The 16777-nt window shown below is 49.3% G+C and overlaps 1 protein-coding gene and 1 long non-coding RNA gene across 8 annotated transcripts in view; one reads left to right on the forward strand and one right to left on the reverse strand.

Moving 5' to 3' along the window:
• The window catches only part of LOC147574912 (uncharacterized), an 80618-nt gene extending 75528 nt beyond the window's left edge, over positions 1-5090 (forward strand). For 2 of the 3 annotated variants that reach the window (XR_015242837.1, XR_015242839.1), the window contains one exon: positions 638-5090. This is a non-coding gene — a long non-coding RNA (uncharacterized LOC147574912). The remainder of the gene's footprint in view (positions 1-637) is intronic. The other variant, XR_015242838.1, reaches the window with a different exon arrangement.
• A 2437-nt stretch (positions 5091-7527) lies between these two features.
• The window catches only part of PAX5 (paired box 5), a 195031-nt gene continuing 185781 nt past the window's right edge, over positions 7528-16777 (reverse strand). For all 5 annotated transcript variants that reach the window (XM_086683520.1, XM_086683516.1, XM_086683518.1 and 2 more), the window contains one exon: positions 7528-15030. In XM_086683520.1, the coding sequence (XP_086539646.1) occupies positions 14954-15030 (77 nt within the window). In that variant the 3' untranslated portion in view covers positions 7528-14953. The remainder of the gene's footprint in view (positions 15031-16777) is intronic.

Here is a 16777-nt window from a genome sequence, read left to right on the forward strand (position 1 = left end):
GGGCTCAGTCAGTTAAGCGTCCGACTTTGGCTCGGGTCATGATCTCATGGTTTGTGAGTTGGAGCCCTGTGTCAGGCTCTGTGCTGAGAGCTCAGAGCCTGGAGCCTGCTTCAGATTCTGTGTCTCCCTCTCTCTCTCTCTGTCCCTCCCCTGCTTGCACTCACTCTCTCTCTCTCTCTCTCTCAGAAATAAGAAAACATTAAAAAAATTTAAAGGAAATTTTATTAAGAAACTAGATTCTCTAACTAAAAATATTTTAAATAAAGCGATGTGGGGGCGCCTGGCTGGCTCAGTTGGTTGAGTATCTAACTCTTGATTTTGGCTCTGATCATGATCCCATGGTTGTGGGATCAAACCCCACATCAGGCTCCATGCTCAGCATGGAGTCTGATTAAGATTCTCTCTCTCCCACTCCCTCTGCCCAGCTCATTCTCTCTCACTAAAAATAAAGACAAAATTTTTAAAAAGAGATGTGTATATACATATGATGTCTATATATGCATAAATTATCTCTGGAAGAATAAAAAGAGACTGTAGTCATGGGAAAGAACTGGGGGCTTCAGAGGTGGGAATGAGACTTACTGCCTACTTTTTTGCTCTGGATTTTTTCACACAAGTATGTGTTATCTTTTTTTAGTGCAAAGACCTAAAAATGAATGAAATACCATTTTACACCTTGGAGGCCCCCAGTCCAGTCACTCTCAGAGGAACCTTTTCAATGTTGCCAAATGGACATCCATTCAGCTCCTCTTTCAGCCCACCTCCTCCCGGGACAGCTTAATCTCTCTGTGGAAAAGGAGGAAAACAACAAACACGCCAACCTCCGAACCTGTTTGCGCATCTGCGGAAGATAGAGGCCCCTCTTCCAGGGCTGTGGCAGCTACACCTGGCGAGCTGACACATCCTAACTGCTCAGCAAAGGTGATGATGACTGTTACCACATCCTGTGCCTGCTTGTCGTTCCTGGGTGTCCCACAGCACCTCACAGACACCACTTGCTCGTGCAACCATTGTCCTGATATGGTTTGCCTCCTCACTACCAGAGGGGGAGCTCCATGAGGGCAGGGTTCATATTCCATTCATCTCTGTCCCCAGCCCCGGTGCCCAGACCAGACCCTGGCATGGAGCAGAAATCAAGGAGCATTTATTGGCTGGAGGAAGGAGAAAACAACAGGCAGTTCATTTTAAAAATGCAGACCCTGATGGTTCCCAGAAATTCCAGTTGATTCACGGTTTTTGACTGGAATTGTAGTTTTCCCTGGATTCAACATTCAGCTGAACCCAAGGAGTGCCAAGGTGAGGCATGTTAGGATAAGGGAACCCTGGAACTCTGCCCAGAGGTATCACCCAGGGAGTACTTTTCTTAAGAGGAGTAACAAAATCCTCTTGGTGTCTCCATGAGGACTTCACTGTCTGTGGCTGGACCAGGGCACTGAGCACTCACAAACTCAGCCCACAGCCAGAGTGCAATGACTCTCAGAGACTCTGCTCTGGGGTCTGCTTGGCTTCTTATCTTGACCCCACTGTTCACCAGCTGTGTGAGCTGGGGCAAGATATCTGAGCTCTCCAGGCTTAGTTTCCTCACCTATAAAAGTGAGGATCCTAACAATTGTACTTACCTCATGGGGTTAATGTAAGGATTTTAATGAGATAATGCATGTGAAATCCATTTATTAAGGAGTCACAATTCTTTGAGGTATGAACATGGTTTAACTTTTCCCCCAGCTGCTCCAGCTGTGCTCTATGGAACTATCCCCTCCCCACCTTTTCTGGTAGGGGAGCAGTCTCTTTACTGACATCTTAGGCATATTTTAGAACTTTCTAGTAAGTTCGTTATTAGAACAGTTTCATTCTGGAATTTAACACTCAGTCCTGTTCTTTTTGGAACTTTAGTCTCAAACGTAACTCAATACTGATATTCTACCCTCATCCTCCCAAGTAGACAGCATCTTTATGTAGCTCCCATAACCTGCAGAGAAACTGTATTAGTTTTCTATTGCTGCATAACAACCCCAAACTCAGTGGCTTAAAACAACATAAATATATTATCTCACAGTTTCTGTGGGTCAGGAGTTTGGTCCTTTCCTTGAAGCCTCACCAGACTGAACTCAAATATTGGCTGGGGCTGCAATCTCATTTAAGGCTTGGGATCCTCTTCCAAGTTCACTGATTATTGACAGAATTTGGTTCCTTGTGGTTATACAACTGATGCCCTCAGCTCCTAGAGGCTGCCCACCATTCCCTGCCACATGGCCCTCTCCACAACATGACACTCTGCTTCTTCAAGGCCAAAAGTAGGGCATCTGCTTCTCTGACATCTAGATACTCTTAAAGAAATCACCTACTTATGTCAGGCCCACCAGGGTAATCTCCCCTTTGATTAACTTAAAGTCCACTGATTAGGGACTTTAATAACATCTGTAGACTCTCCTCACCTTTACCATAATTTGGAAAGCCTGTGTGCCTCCCCTCCCTGACTCCTGGATGTGGGAGATCTGACTCTGCTTCTTCTCCTTCCCCCAGCCCCACCAAAGATGGTCATCACACACCACATGACACAGCCTCCAGCTGACAGCCTTCAGATGTCCCCTCACCAGGGAGAGGCTCTTTGGGGCAGGGTTCCAGTAAGGCGTTGTAAAGGTGACAAGTAACTATAGTGCCCCACAACCCATAAGGCTTACCCATATTTTTTGTCTGGTTTCCTTTCCCCTTCTTCAGTAAACACAGGCACAGGTTACCAAATCTTCAGGCCGTACAAGGAGTGAAATTCCAGTCTTCGTTTCTTGAAAATACCTCCAAACTTCCAAGGGATGCTCTTGGAGATAGGAAGCAGCAGTTCTGCCCCAGGACACCTGAACCTGCATTTTGCCCAAGCTGGCCACCTGTTTCTGTCTCAGTCTTCTTATATTTGTACTGGAGGGATGAAGGTAGGAGGATGTTACTGATAGTCATTCTTTAAATTGTCATCTCTCAGGTAGCACTGTAGAAGGTGACTGGACCCAACTGGTAGAGGCTCCAAGAACTTTGGGTTTCAACTTTGGGTCTTGGCTGTGCAATGTGGGGACAACAGGAAAAATTCTACTAAGTCTCAGCTCCTGATAAACAGTGCTTAATAAGTGCTAATGGGTATTATTGACCAGAGCTCAACTCGAAGAGTCTTGCATTGAGAAGCAGGGCGGACCAGGAGTCAGAGTGGACCAGGAGCAAAGCTGCAGATGACAAGCGGTGGGACTCCTTCAGTACCTGCAGGCCAGGAATACACTTGTTCTCCAAACCTGGTGTCAGTTGGAGTCCGGGCGAGGGTAGGGCAAAGGTGAGGAGCGGAGAGGGCAGGACATATTCATGCCATTCTTTTGCTGTTCGTCCTTCAGTGCCTCAGAGGTGGCAGGAAAGAGCTGAGTGAAGCTGAGATTGAAATGCTCTGGAATTCATGGCGTCATGAAGATACAGCCTGGCTAACTATCCCCAGACCCATTTCCTCTTTTTCTTCAGCACACAGGTAGACTACATTTCTCAGCCTCTCTTGCAGTTGGGCCTGGCCACAAGACAGAGTTGTGGCCGATAGCATGTGAGTGAAGATGTCTCCCACTTCCAGCCCTGCCCGTGGAAATCTTCCAAGGCATGATACTCCAGATGCTTATCTTTTTTGCAGCCTTGATGCAGACAAACAACTTTGGAGGCTACACATAAAGATGGCAGAGCCAAAAGATACAAGGGACCTCGATCCCTGAGTCACTTTGTGGAAGGCTGCCTCCCTACCAGGAACACCCACATTTAACCGTCATGTGAGTGAAAGGTGTATGCTTTTGTGTGGAGACATTTCAGCTATAGGGTATGTTTGTTGCATCAGCTGGCCCTGCCTTATCGGACACACGAGTTCACAGAGCAAATGAGAAAATTAGCTTGCATCCGCACTGTCCACACTGTAAGAATTTCTACGAGTTTCAGGAATGTATCTGCCATGCTCTACAAAGTATGCACAATGTTTTAATTCCACTTCACAGAAAGGTTTTCTTTCCAAACCCTCTTCAGGGGCCTTCCCTATTAAAAAGTCCCATTTATAGAAACTACTACTTAGCATTTTTGGAACTTGTTATCCTATTCAGCAGAGTCTAAGTCAGGAGGCTTTGAACTCGGACAATTACTGCTCTTGATTAACAACAAGAACTGATGAGTTGGCCTTTCCAGTGTGCTAAGCAAACTCAGCCAAGCAGAAAATATCACTGAAGGGGAAACAATGGGAAGTGATTTTCTTGGTTACATTATGAGCCGTCGTGATATTTACACATGTTTGTGGATAATGTGGGAAACTCTGCTGCTTGCGTGCCCTTGCAGATGACACTGTTGGGCTTGAAACACCATGTTTCCCACTTGATCTGGGCTGCAGATGTCATCCTGTAGGCAGCCAGCCTAGTGGAAAAACCACAGACCTGGGAGTGGGCAGGTGTGGGTGCAGGATACCTGAACCGCGTCTTTGGAGCACCTGTTCCTCCAGGTGTCCCTGGGGCCAGCACCCAGGCCTGGAGCCTCATATTGTCAGACAGCCCAGTGTTAGCATAAGTGTCCATTTCTTTATACCCTTGACACAACTGGGTATTTTAATTTTTTTAAATGTTTATTTTTGAGAGAGACAGACAGAATGTGAGTGGGGGAGGAGCAGAGAGAGGGAGACACAGAATCCAAAGCAGGCTCCAGGCTCTGAGCTGTCAGCACAGAGCCTGATGCGGGGCTCGAACCCGTCAACTGCGAGATCATGACCTGAGCCGAAGTCAGACGGGCAACCTACTGAGCTACCCAGACACCCCAACAGAACTGGGTATTTTAAAAGAGATCTTTGTGAAGTTGAGTCATGTTGCTTTTAATCCCAGATTGCACATTTACTTATATTTAATATGTCCGCATTTGTGAGTGATCTATGTAAGTCCTTTATCCATTTCTCCTTTGGGGATAGTAGTAGTTTTCATATCATTGCATACAAAATTTTCATTTATTAAGGGCATTGCACCTCTTCATGTTACTTAGGTTTATTTTTCCAAGTTATTTGTCCTTTTTTTGTTCATTTTTTGTGCATTTAAAGTTAAAAAAATTAAGTAGCCAAAATTCTATTTTTTCCATCTTTTTAAGCTTCCAAAGTCACATTTCATAAGGAAGTTTGAGATATATTCATCTATAAACCCTACTAGATTTATTTTAAATATTTAAAACGTAACTGGTTAGGGACCCCTGGCTGGCTCAGTCAGTAGGGTATGTGACTGTTGATCTCAGAGTCGTGAGTTTCAAGTCTATTTAAAGAAAAAAAAAAAAGTAACCCTTCAATCCACCAGGGGCTTATTTGAGTGGAAGATGTGAGGTAAAGATCTTCCTAGGGCTTCAGTAGGTTCCTTCATAGTTCATTTCTGCATTCTACCTTTGTCTCAGTCTGCTCCAAGTCCTATAACAAAAATACCACAGATTATGTGGCTTAAACAACAAACATTTATTTCTTGCAGTGTGGGAGGCTGGGGATCCAAGATCAAGGCATCAGCAGATTTGGTATCTGGTGAGGGCCTCTTTCCTATGTCCATAATGGTGGGAGGGATGAGGGAACTCTCCAGAGTCTCTTTAAAAGAGCACTAATCCCATTCATGAGGGCTCCACCCTCATGACCTAATGACCTCCAAAAGTTCTCTTCTAATACCATCATACTGGGGATTAAGTTTCAATATAGGAATTTTGCCTGGACACAAACGTTCAGTCTGCAGCAACCCTCCTCCTGAGTTTGGTAGTGAGCCTGGCTCAAAGAAGCTTCCGCCTAGAGTTTAACCTTTGGATGTAAAAATCTGGCTTCCTTACAAGTGAGGAAAGAGGTTGGCAAACTCACACTGGTCATTTAGAAAAAAATTTTGCACAGCACATGTATTCCTCACATCTTCAAAATAAATGTTATGAGATTTATACCCATTGTGCGGAAGAAAAAAACCAAGGCTCCTAGAAGTGAGGAGACTGCTCATACCAGCAAACTGACTCCCAAGATCTAGAGCTGAGACCCAGCCCAGGCACTTAGGAGCCTTTATCCTTCTGCCTTTTTCACAGCCCTGATGCAGCCCGATCCCTCCACGGATCACCTCTTTACCCAGCACCTAGCATGGTGGGAGCTTGGGGAAACGAATGGGCCTCAGGCTTAAGTCTCACATGGCAGATCAGCCATCCCCCTCTCCTCCTCTTTGTGATGGTCACTGAGGCTGCTGAAGGCTGCCTGAGCGTACTCAAGGTTGGCATTTCCACCCTCCTAACTGGAGGCCTCGCCGTGGCCGCCTTTCTGCCGTCATGTGGGGACTGCACGTGCCCGGGTTACTGCATATACTGGTGTCCCATAGCTGAGGAGGGCAGGCTTGAGGCCCCTCTGTCCCAGGGGAGCCAGGAACGAGGGCCATGGCATCAGAGACAGAGGGGCCTGCTCTGAAAGGGTCCAAGTTTCAGTTCCAAAATGCTGCCACTTGTCTTTGAAGCTCGAGCCCCTATGCCTCGAGCGCTGGGAAGAAAGGAGCTGGGCCAGTGCTCCGCTGCACCAGCATCCTTCTCTCTCCCTCAGGAATCACCTTCGTCACCATCCATTGCCAAAATGAATGGAAGCTGCACAGCCGGCTTTATTAAATATGAATGAGTCACAGCCCACGGCCCCCACGCGGTCACTCACCCACTCCATCTCTGGCAATTACCGCGTCGCACACACTGTGCCAAGGGGCGCCGCGGTCCCTGCCTGCCCTTGCAGACTGACACCGCCCAGCAGGGGCAGGGCTCAGGTCTGCAGCTGCCCCTGATGGAAAGCCACTCCTGGGCTCCTATGCAGTCCAAATGCTCCGCTCTGAAGCTATAGGGACAGGGCACCTTCCGCAGAAGGATCGTGGACGCTTGGGCTCTGAGGTCTGGCTGGGGATAGCCTGTGACTTTGGAGCCCAAGGTCTCCTGGCATGACGGACTCCTAAGCTCTGTCTGCATGTCAAGGGTGTGTGGGTAACATATTTTAGATTGCAGGCAGTTTTAAGATCCAGCCTGGATCAAGGTTAAGAGCATGTGTGCAAGGGCACACGGTCACCGAGCACACATGCAGTGTGTGTTCACATTCCCCGCACAGGAGCCCAGTAGATTGTTGAGTTTCATGTCACTGGGGTCCTTGTTAACCCCGTCCACTGCTGTGTCCTCGGTGTTTGTTGAATGAATAAATGAGGCAGATGTTACCGACCATTTTGGAGCTACTGAAGTTGAGTTACGGAACTCACCAAGGTTCCACGGCTGTGGAATATCAGAGCTAGGTGTCAAATCCGGGGTTGGGCTCCACCCTGCCAAGTGGCTGGTGGCTTGCCTGGGAACCCCTGCCCTGCCCAGGCCACGGTCCGATGCCTCAACACAGCACTCTAGTTGCATAGATTTGTTTGACCCTGGTTTCATCAGGAGAGCCAATAAAGTTCCCCACAGCCCCATGTGGCTTCGTCAAAGGTTAAAAACAAATGCAAGTTGTACAAAGTTGTAAAAACAAATGAGATACAGTTCTTTTCCTGAACTTAAAAAATTACTTTTATTTTAGGAACCAATAAAATTATGGCAAATATTTACAAATAATTATCTCACATAAAGGTTACATAAAATCAATCCTTCACAAGTAACAGTCACTCATGAAAAGACACACAGATATTGAAACTACGCCAATCTTATTGCAAGTTTCTCCAACTAATCTAAAAGAAAAGTGTTGCAGTCAACCATTTAACTTAGAATGAAACCACAAATTCCAAGTTTGACAAGAAAAAAAAAAGGTAAAAAATGAAACCAAAATCCCACCCCTGTTTTCTCCCAAGTCCCACCCCAAGCCCCTGCCCTCCTCCCAACAAAAGAAAAATATGTCCAACATCTTTGGCAAATCGGCACTGCTGTAATTACATTCAAATATTATTACACACAAAAGCAACACACGTCACTAAGAAAAAAAAAAAAACCACCAATATTTCAAGTCAGGTATTTCTACTAGAAAAAAAGAATACAAAACATACACATTTTTAAGAAGCATTTTTTTTTTCAATCTGTTGGAGACAGATCATCTCCTACTTTCAAAGGCAATTCAATTGTGGTTTTTTGTTTTTTTGTACTTTTTTTGTACTTTTTTTTTTTTTTTTTTTTTTTTACAAGTAAGCGTCTATGCAGGCATCACAAACTTTGGCGGATATAGTAGATATGTATTTCTTTGATGCTGGAAGGTCAGTCCCTAAGACAAAGTCAACTGTCTCAAAGAATGAAAAGCTAAATCCATGTGTCTTCCTGGCAAAGAGTTCCATTTGCAATGTAATCTGCATTTATTTCTATAAATAGTCAATGTCCAAAGGCCACTAGAGGGTGAAGAACCGGGGCAGCGTCTTCCAGCAAGAGTCAGGGCAACACCCAAGTCAGATTTCCACCCTCTTCCCAGACTTAGAGGCCCAGCAGCTGGGGCCAAGGAGGGGGCCCTCAGTGCCCACAATACCCCACTCTGAGCTGGTGGCTCGGGGCCAAGGGATGGGCTGCTGCTAGGTCTGCTCACCATCTCTGACCAAAGGCGAGGAGAGCAGGCAAGAATTGGCATGAGGAGACTCAGCACGATCTCTGAGTTTCAAGTATGTCTGAGGTACAGGGGTGCACGTGTGTATGTGCATGTACACATTCACATGCACACATATGGAGGGGAAGGCCTGATCCGGAGGCTTTGAGCTTTGCAGGGCATTTCAAAAAGACTCAGGACTTATTTATTTTTAGCTTTATAGCAATTAATTGGCTATTGATTGGTTGGAATGTTCAACTCTCCATTTCCTCAAATACAATAAAATAGTTTCATTAAAATGTATTCATGCTTGAAAATAGGGAGCCATTAAATGGTTTCCTTTCTGTTCCACTCCAAGGGAAATGCACCGTTTGTAAATCAAAAATCCATCATCCAAAATCACTTGTTCTTAATGGTGCTTTTAGAGAAGATGAGAGACATGGTCGTAAGCATGGTGCTTTGGGGGATAAGGGTGGCCTGGTGGCCATAGTTGCAGGACTGGGTGGGCCCGCAGTTGGGATGGGTGAGGCTCAGCTTGGCCTCCTCCAGCCAGGCCTCAGAGTCAGGGAAGGGGGCACAGAACTCCCGGTCTCGCCCTTCCCCTGCTATTTCACACTTCCTTCCACACGCCATGCTCAGAGCTGTCTAAAGCTGAAAGGTGGGATTCCTGCCCACAGGCCAAATACACTACCTGAGACTGACCCCATTTTAGAATTCATTAAGATTTCCTCAATAAATATATAAACAGCTGCATTTTCTCCTTATGCCACTCAGGGGTCTAAGATGTGGGAAGAGGAATATCTAGACTTACTGCACGGTGGTTACATTTGCCCCTAACTCAGAGATGGGCTAAATGGGACCCCTGGGAGCATGTGGACTCAAACTCTAGATTGGCAGGGACATGATCCTGACGCCTCCTTTGATCCTGGGGTGGGGGTGGTCCAGGAACGGGACCCCAGTGTTGAGAAATTACAGTGAATGAAAGAAAGTCTGGTGCCTGCCTGCTCCTGGCAGCAGCCCATGTCAGAGACACTGCAGACCCCTCCTCAGGAGAGCGGGCAGGCTAGGGACTTGCTTGCAGTCCTCCCCACAGCCCCTCGGGACCTGGCCGCCACTCTGGAGGTGCAGCCATGAGCTGACAGTGGGGAAGTGCAGATCAACACCATGGCTCCACCATGAATATGCAAGAGGGAATCCTGAGGTAAGGGGACATCAGGGGACAAGGGGCTGAAGGGGCTGCTGGGAGGTGGGGCAGACTGCAGGCTAGGAGTCATGGCCTGACTGTCCAATTTTCCAATAATGTGTTTTGTTACCTTTTAAGAAATGCACTTGCCTTGGACCTCTCTGAGGCCAAAAGAAGTAAAGGAATAAATTCTCCAGGAGCACCGATGTGCGTGCCTGGAAACCATCAGAGACAGTCTCCTAGATGGGTGACAAGGCCAAGGCTGCAGAGCCAGGTTCTTAGTGGGGCCACCGAGGAGCTGGTCTAGCTGAGTGCTATGGGATCCACCCACACCAGCCTGGGCCTGGCCTATCCAGGGACCTGGATTTTTCTCTACCCTCGGGGCAGCTGTGTCTCAGACATATCTTGTTTCTAGGTATTTGTCAGGAGTGCTTGGTTTGTTTTTAAGATTTGCTCCCCATAGCTTGGAGCTAAATTCTAGCTGAAATGTCATCCAGAAGGGGGTAGCTGGTGTCAGAGGCTGCAAAAGGCAGGGCAAATTGCTCTGGGATGTGACTTCTCATAAAGGGATTTCACCCCTCAGTGCCCTGTGGCCACATCTGGGGCTCTTCCCTGCACAGAGGAAACACCCCAGCAGCACTGACCTCCTCTCAAAACCAACAATCCCTCCACCCCCTACCACCTCCAACTGTTCTACCGCACCCACCTTCAAAGCCCAAACGGCCTGCAAGAACCCAGGTAAGGAGGGAGGTGGAAAGGACTGGGGTGCCTGTTCCTGACAGCGACTGGCCAATCTGAACCGCATCTTCCATCTCTCTGGGCTCCCATCTCCCCCCAAATCTTCAATGAAGAGCAAGGAGGTGGAGAACAGGGGCGCCTGGGGGCTCAGTTGGTTAAGTGTCCACCTTTGGTTCAGGTCATGATCTCACGGTTTGTGGGTTTGAGGCTCTGCATCGGGCTCTCTGCTGTCAGCACAGAGCCTGCTTCAGATCCTCTGTCCCCCTCTCTCTCTGCCCCTCCCTTGCTCACTGTCTCTCTCTCTCTCTCAAAACAAATACACTTAAAAAAAAAAAAAGGAGGTGAAGAAGAAAGGGAGCACTGGACAAAAATTGAGGGCCACAGGGGCACCTGGGTGGTTTGGTCGATTAAGCGTCTGACTCTTGGTTTTGGCTCAGGTCATGATCTTGTGGTTCATGAGTTCGAGCCCCACACTGGGCTCTGTGCTGACAGTCACAAAGCTAGTTGCCAGTGAGTGGGTCAAATTTCACCCATATTTTTTGGCTGGAAGAGCATTTTAAAAGCTTTCACATTTGAATGCCATTGAGTGGGGTAAGTAACCGGGTTGTCTTAGGTCCCACCACCCCATGCGGCCTCATGCCCTGCCTGAGTGGCAAGATTACTCCACCTGCCTGACCTGGAAAGTAGCAGTTTGGGGCCCTTGAGATTGTAATCTGTGTTTCCCAGGCCTGTGAGTACCCTAATGGGCCTGCTAGGGGACTCCTGCATATTGTCACAGCCAGGCCTAGAGTCTGAACCACAGCGGGATAGGTAAAGAAAAGAGTGAGGGACATCTCATAACATCTCACGACAGACATCTCATGCCACTGGAAACTTAGACCCCAGGGGTCAGATCTGGGCCATGTCCAGGCCCTGCCAGGGCTGATGGTACAGTCCTGGACAAGATCCAATCCCACCGGAGTCTCGGGACACAGCAGGGAAGGAGTCTGACGAAACCTCAGAAGCACTGATGTGAATGAATCTGGGCAAAGACTTTGTAGGTCTTGGTGTTAATGGGAATCAAGTCAGACCAGCAAAACTACCAGCCTGCAGGGCCTTTGGTCAGGCCAGCCTCTGAGTCCCTGTTCTTTCTTTCCTCATTGTGGGTCTAGGGGGTTTCTAAGGGATTGAAGGGTGTGTCTAAGTCATAGGCTCCCATGACAGGAGCGCAATTCTGTGGAGGGTGAATGGGGCCCGGAGATCTGAGAATTCACTTAAGCTCTGTCTTACTGTGCAAGCCCCAAATCTCAGTTTTCCCATTTGTAAAATGGGCATTGTGATCTTTGCCCCAGAGAATGGTCAAGGATGGCAAAGCACCATACGAATGTCAGTTATGAAAAGGCTAACCCTAACTAAGGCGCCTTGGGAAAGGGATGTTGGATTTGATATGTCATCAAATTTTCAAGGCTGGAGCTAGACTAATGGTATGAAACTTTTTCATAAAATTCACAAGGTCCTTTTCCAAAAGTCAGAGCTGGAACATAGGGCTGAAGGTCCCTAGGCCTCCAGCCACGATGCTGGTGAAAGCCCCGACCTTGTGTTTTTCATTCAGAATTCTCTGGCATTTACTCAACGGCTTGTGTCCTGCAGAACCGTTCTCTCTGAGCTCCCGGGCAGCTCAACCAGCGCGGGAACTCTGAGCTGGGGAGAGCAGGTACATGTGTGAGAACATGCGTGTGCGTCCATGTGCTCTTGTGCTTCTGCCTGGCAGTCCAGGAATCAAGTGCTTGTCTAATAAATACCAATGCGATCTGAAGACCAGCAGAGCTTCAGAGAGGAAAGGCATGGAGGGAGCTCATCACAGGGCAAGGAGAAAGAACAGTATGGGGCCAGATGGGCTTTAGTGTGCGCTTCAGGCTGTTGGTTCAGGGAAGGCTGACCTCCCAACAGCCTGAGACCACAAGGAGCGACAAGGATCCAAAGATGAGGATGCAAGAGGTCAAAGGCCTGACCCCATCACTTCCTAAGAAGGGAGGGAGGAAGGGAAGGAGGAAAGGAGAGGCCAGCTAACATACCTTCTCCTACCTTGTCTGGCAGGTAGAGGCTGGAGTTCGTTCATCCTGTTTTCAGAGGTGGGCTCTGCCCCAGCTGCCTCCTTTCTTTGCCCAGAAGGTTCCAAGATGGTGGGTATGCCTGCAGTGAGCTCACTGGCTCCACTTCTGCCCTGGGTGCTGGGCTCCCTCAGCAGTGCTAACAGCCCAGGACACTCCATCTGTGGCAGTGGACCCAGAGCAACCTCCCACTGCCCTCACTCTCAACTGCCCTCCCCAAGGATGGGAGGATCACCTTGTTCCTGGGGTCAGGGGGCTGAATGCCAGCTCCACCTCTGCCAGTCACTGCTTGGGGACTCCACCTTGTTGAGCCTCAGTTTCCTCTTCTGTCCTACCGCCTCGTAGGATGTTGGGGAGAAAACACTTGGTGGTGGCCAGAGGAGGTCTGTTCTATCTCCCTGCATGGTCCTGGGCTTCCCCAAACGGGGCCTCAGTTTCCCCTGAGGGAAGTTGGACTAGGTCTTCCCCAAGGCTGATTCCCACGCCTCTGGGTGTTCTTATTTCCTATTTGGTCCAAATATTAGCAGGACTCGGGTGCCCACCCTGTATGGTTGCTCAGAAATGGAAGACATGCCCCAGATGACTCTGTTACAGCCCCAGCATCCTGGGAAAGAGGAAGGCAAGGAGAGAGCTGTAGGATGACCCTGCAGGTGACCCTGCTATACCAAGGCAGCTGAGGCTCAGAGAGGTGAACGTCTTGTCTGAGGTCCCACAGCAAGGAAAAGGTACGGCCAGGACAAGACCTCTCAGGCCCAATAACGTCAAGTTCAGGCTCTCTCCACCCCAGCTCTTTGCCAATTTGGTGATGTGCCAACATTGGGGACACTGTCGCATGAGATGGCAACATCCATTGTTCTCACTGTAATTCAGCCCAGATTCGGGTAGTGCCTCACCTTGCTGTTCTGAGTTGGCAAAAGAAACTATTCAAGGAATTGAGGCCCTGGGAGAAGAGATGGTGGCCCCTGGTACCCCTATTTCAAAACCACTCCCAGTTCAGACACCAGTTCCTCACTGCCTGTCCTAATCTTCCCAGAAGGCCTTCCTCTGTCCCCTGCATCCTCCCAGGTGGGTTTTTCTGATCTCACCAGCCCACAGTGAGTTCTCCAAGCTCCCCTCTCTAGGCTCCTGGGGCCACTGGCCATGGCTCTGACCATCACAACCCCTTGCATCAATAGGTACATACCCACTGTGCAAGGTTAGGCATCTGCTCCCACCCCAGCACCTCTATTCCCAGCTGCACACTAGGCTCCACGAGGGTGGGGAGGGGTTGATCAGGAAGTTCTGGCTGACTTCTGTAGGTGTTTGTGGTCCTTAGTGCAGGAAAGTCCTTTTTGTTAATCATTGTCTACATGGCAGGGACAGGCTTGCCCAGAATCCACTCTCTGGCATCCTGGAGGGTGGGAGAAATGTCCACGGTGGGTGTCCGGTGTGATATGAACCTGGGAATTCCTCAGAAAACACGTCCCAGTTCAGTTCAGTGGTTCCAGGGGCTTGGGGTTCCCGCCTAGGACTATGGTCTCCTGGGTCCTGTCCAGCCCTAGCATTCAAAGTCCGCAATGCAGTCAGCACCTTGGACAGCATCTTACTTTAGAGTAGTAGCTGAAGACTCTCCCAGACAGTTCTCTTTGAGTCCTTTGATATGGAAAAGAGCTGCTCACACTGCATTGGGCCCAGGGAAATGAAGTCAGGAAGCCAGGGCATCTCTCCAGAGTGTGTTTCTCCTGAGGAGGGTTCTCAGGGGGGAAGCTTGAAGCATAACTAGCCCAATGAGACTCCTAGTCCAGACGTTAAAGAAGTAGCAATGAGCAGGAGGCTGGGCCCTGAGGTGGGCATCCTTAGTCTCAAGGAAAACTCCAAGCCCACCCTTGGGGGGCAGCCAGAACAGAGGGGATACTCTGCACACAGGTCTAAGATTTCCTGTGACACATCAGGAGTAGTGGATGCATAATGGGTGGGCTGTCTGCTCAGCTGGACCCTCAGGCCCACAAAAAAGCAAGAAGGTATTTACATGGGTGCTGTTGAAGCGACAAAAGCAAGCTCTCCTTCCCAGGCCTGAGGCAGGAAGACAGGTGGATGGTCAGACAGCTGGGGACTGGCAGGCTAGGCTGGGGCTACAGTTGTCTGAAGAATAGTCTGTTGGTTTGCAGAGACCCAGCTGCTGTTGGGAGAAGCTCACTGATTGACTCTTAGAAATGGACGCATGTCTACAAGTCCAACAGCCTTACCATGGAACCCCAGAGTCCCTGGCAGGAAAAGGTTGGGAGGGAGTTTCAGGTGAGTGGGGGTTGCTGGGGGATGGTCTCGTTGGGCCCCTCTGGCCATCTTCAGAGGGGCTGAGAGGCTATCGCCCTCAGTGATATGTGTTATAAGTGCTTGGCGCCTGCCTGGCTCCGAGGGTCAGTGACGGTCATAGGCAGTGGCGGCTGCAGGTGGGGCAGCCCCTCGGGCAGCGGCGCTGTAATAGTATGGGGAGCCTGCGAGAGACAGAAGAGAGCACAGAGTTCAAGGGTGACCTCGTGCCCCATACCTGGGGTCCCCTTTCCACCAGTGTCCCCCACCCCTGCCCCTTCCTCCCTCCCAGCCAGTCCAGGCCAGTCTGTCCCAGTCTGTTCCCCAAATTGCAAACCTGATCAGGGTTGCTTCCTGCTCACAAGATTTCAAGGCCTCCTCACCGCCTAGAGCTGGAGTGGGCAGACTGGGGCCCTCAGGTCAAATCCTCCCTGCCGCCTATTTCAGTAAACAATGTTTTACTGGAACTCAGCCTTGCCCATTTGTTCCCTGTGTTGTCTGCGGATGCTCTCATGCAACTACAGAAGAGCTGAATATTGCAACTGAGACCACACAGGCTGCAAAGCCTTAAACTATTTACCATCCAGCCCTTGACAGAACGAGTTTGCCAACTTTTGACCTAGAGGATGGAAAGTCATCACTTCTCAGTTTGCCCTGTGGATACGTCGGGACCTAGCTCCGCCCACCTCTCTGGATTTACCTCCTACAACCACTGCTTCCCACTCCACACCGCTCACACATCACACTCCGGTGGAATCAGACTCTGCAGGCATCTCACACAGACCCTAATGCTAATAGTAACTACCACTGGATGAGCATTTCTTCTGCCCCACACCGCAGTGTCCTTCACATGTGTTGTCTCACTTCAACCTCACTTCGGCCCATTTTTATCATACTCTCTGCCCCTGTGCCTTTTCCCACCCTCTGCTTCCCGAAGCCCCTTGCCCTGAGCTCACACTCTGCCGCAGCCTGGGCCATGTGCTCTTATAACCTCTTCAGTTGCTTCTTCCTCTGCCCGTGGATAGAGAGCCCCACAAAGGCAGAGGCTGGACGCTGCTCTTCTTGGCGTCTTTCTTTAGTCCCCAGTGTGTAACCTGGCACGTGACATGTGCTCACAGCCAGGTTTGTTGAGTCAGTGAACAAAAGCACTGAGTAAACGAACAACAGTGAAGACCCCTGCCCGGTCATTCATTTATTTTCTGGCTCGACTGCAGCAAGGGGCAATGCTGCACAAATATCACACACAGACCAATGTTCAGAGTCAGGAGGGGGATTTGAGCTCCGAGAGAAGAGCTCTGGGGAATTCAAGATTATTCTGGCAGGGTCAGGCTTCCTGGAGGATGTGGGTTGGACTGGGTTTGGAGGACAGGAAGATATGGACATGGGAAGACTGAGGTATGTGAGTACGTGGGAGAAGGGCCAGGTGCTGCCCATGACTTCCAGACAGAGCCAGTGTGAGGGCCAAGCTGGATTCCTCCCACTGTCTCTACATGTGACTACATGCCTTGGATGAGGCCTCCAGGAGGCTTATTCTGTGCCCTGACTCCTCCCCAGGGATGAAAGAGTCTGAGGGGAGTCCAGCAGATTCTCAGAACCACAAAGACTAGGCTGTTGCCTCCTTCTACAGATGAGGAAACTAAGCTCAACAAACCAAAACCATGTGCCCAAAGTCACAGGACCTCTCAGTGCCACCGCCTGGCCTGGATTCAGGACACTTTCCACCACAGTGCAATTCATGGCCTACACAATGCTGGAGGCTGTGTTTATCCAAGTGGACAGCAGTGGGGGTCCTCGTTGCCATCGTAGATCAATACATCTCTTGGGGTGGGAATAGTGAGCTTCTTAATTCCCCAAGGGAACCGGCCCATATTTATTCTGAAATCTCAGCCAAATCCAAACCAATCCTGGCAATTCTCCCGGATACCATAACTG

This window comes from Puma concolor, chromosome D4 (assembly GCF_028749965.1).
Source record: "Puma concolor isolate L17-30 chromosome D4, mPumCon1.1.hap2, whole genome shotgun sequence".
NCBI classification, from domain to species: domain Eukaryota; kingdom Metazoa; phylum Chordata; class Mammalia; order Carnivora; family Felidae; genus Puma; species Puma concolor.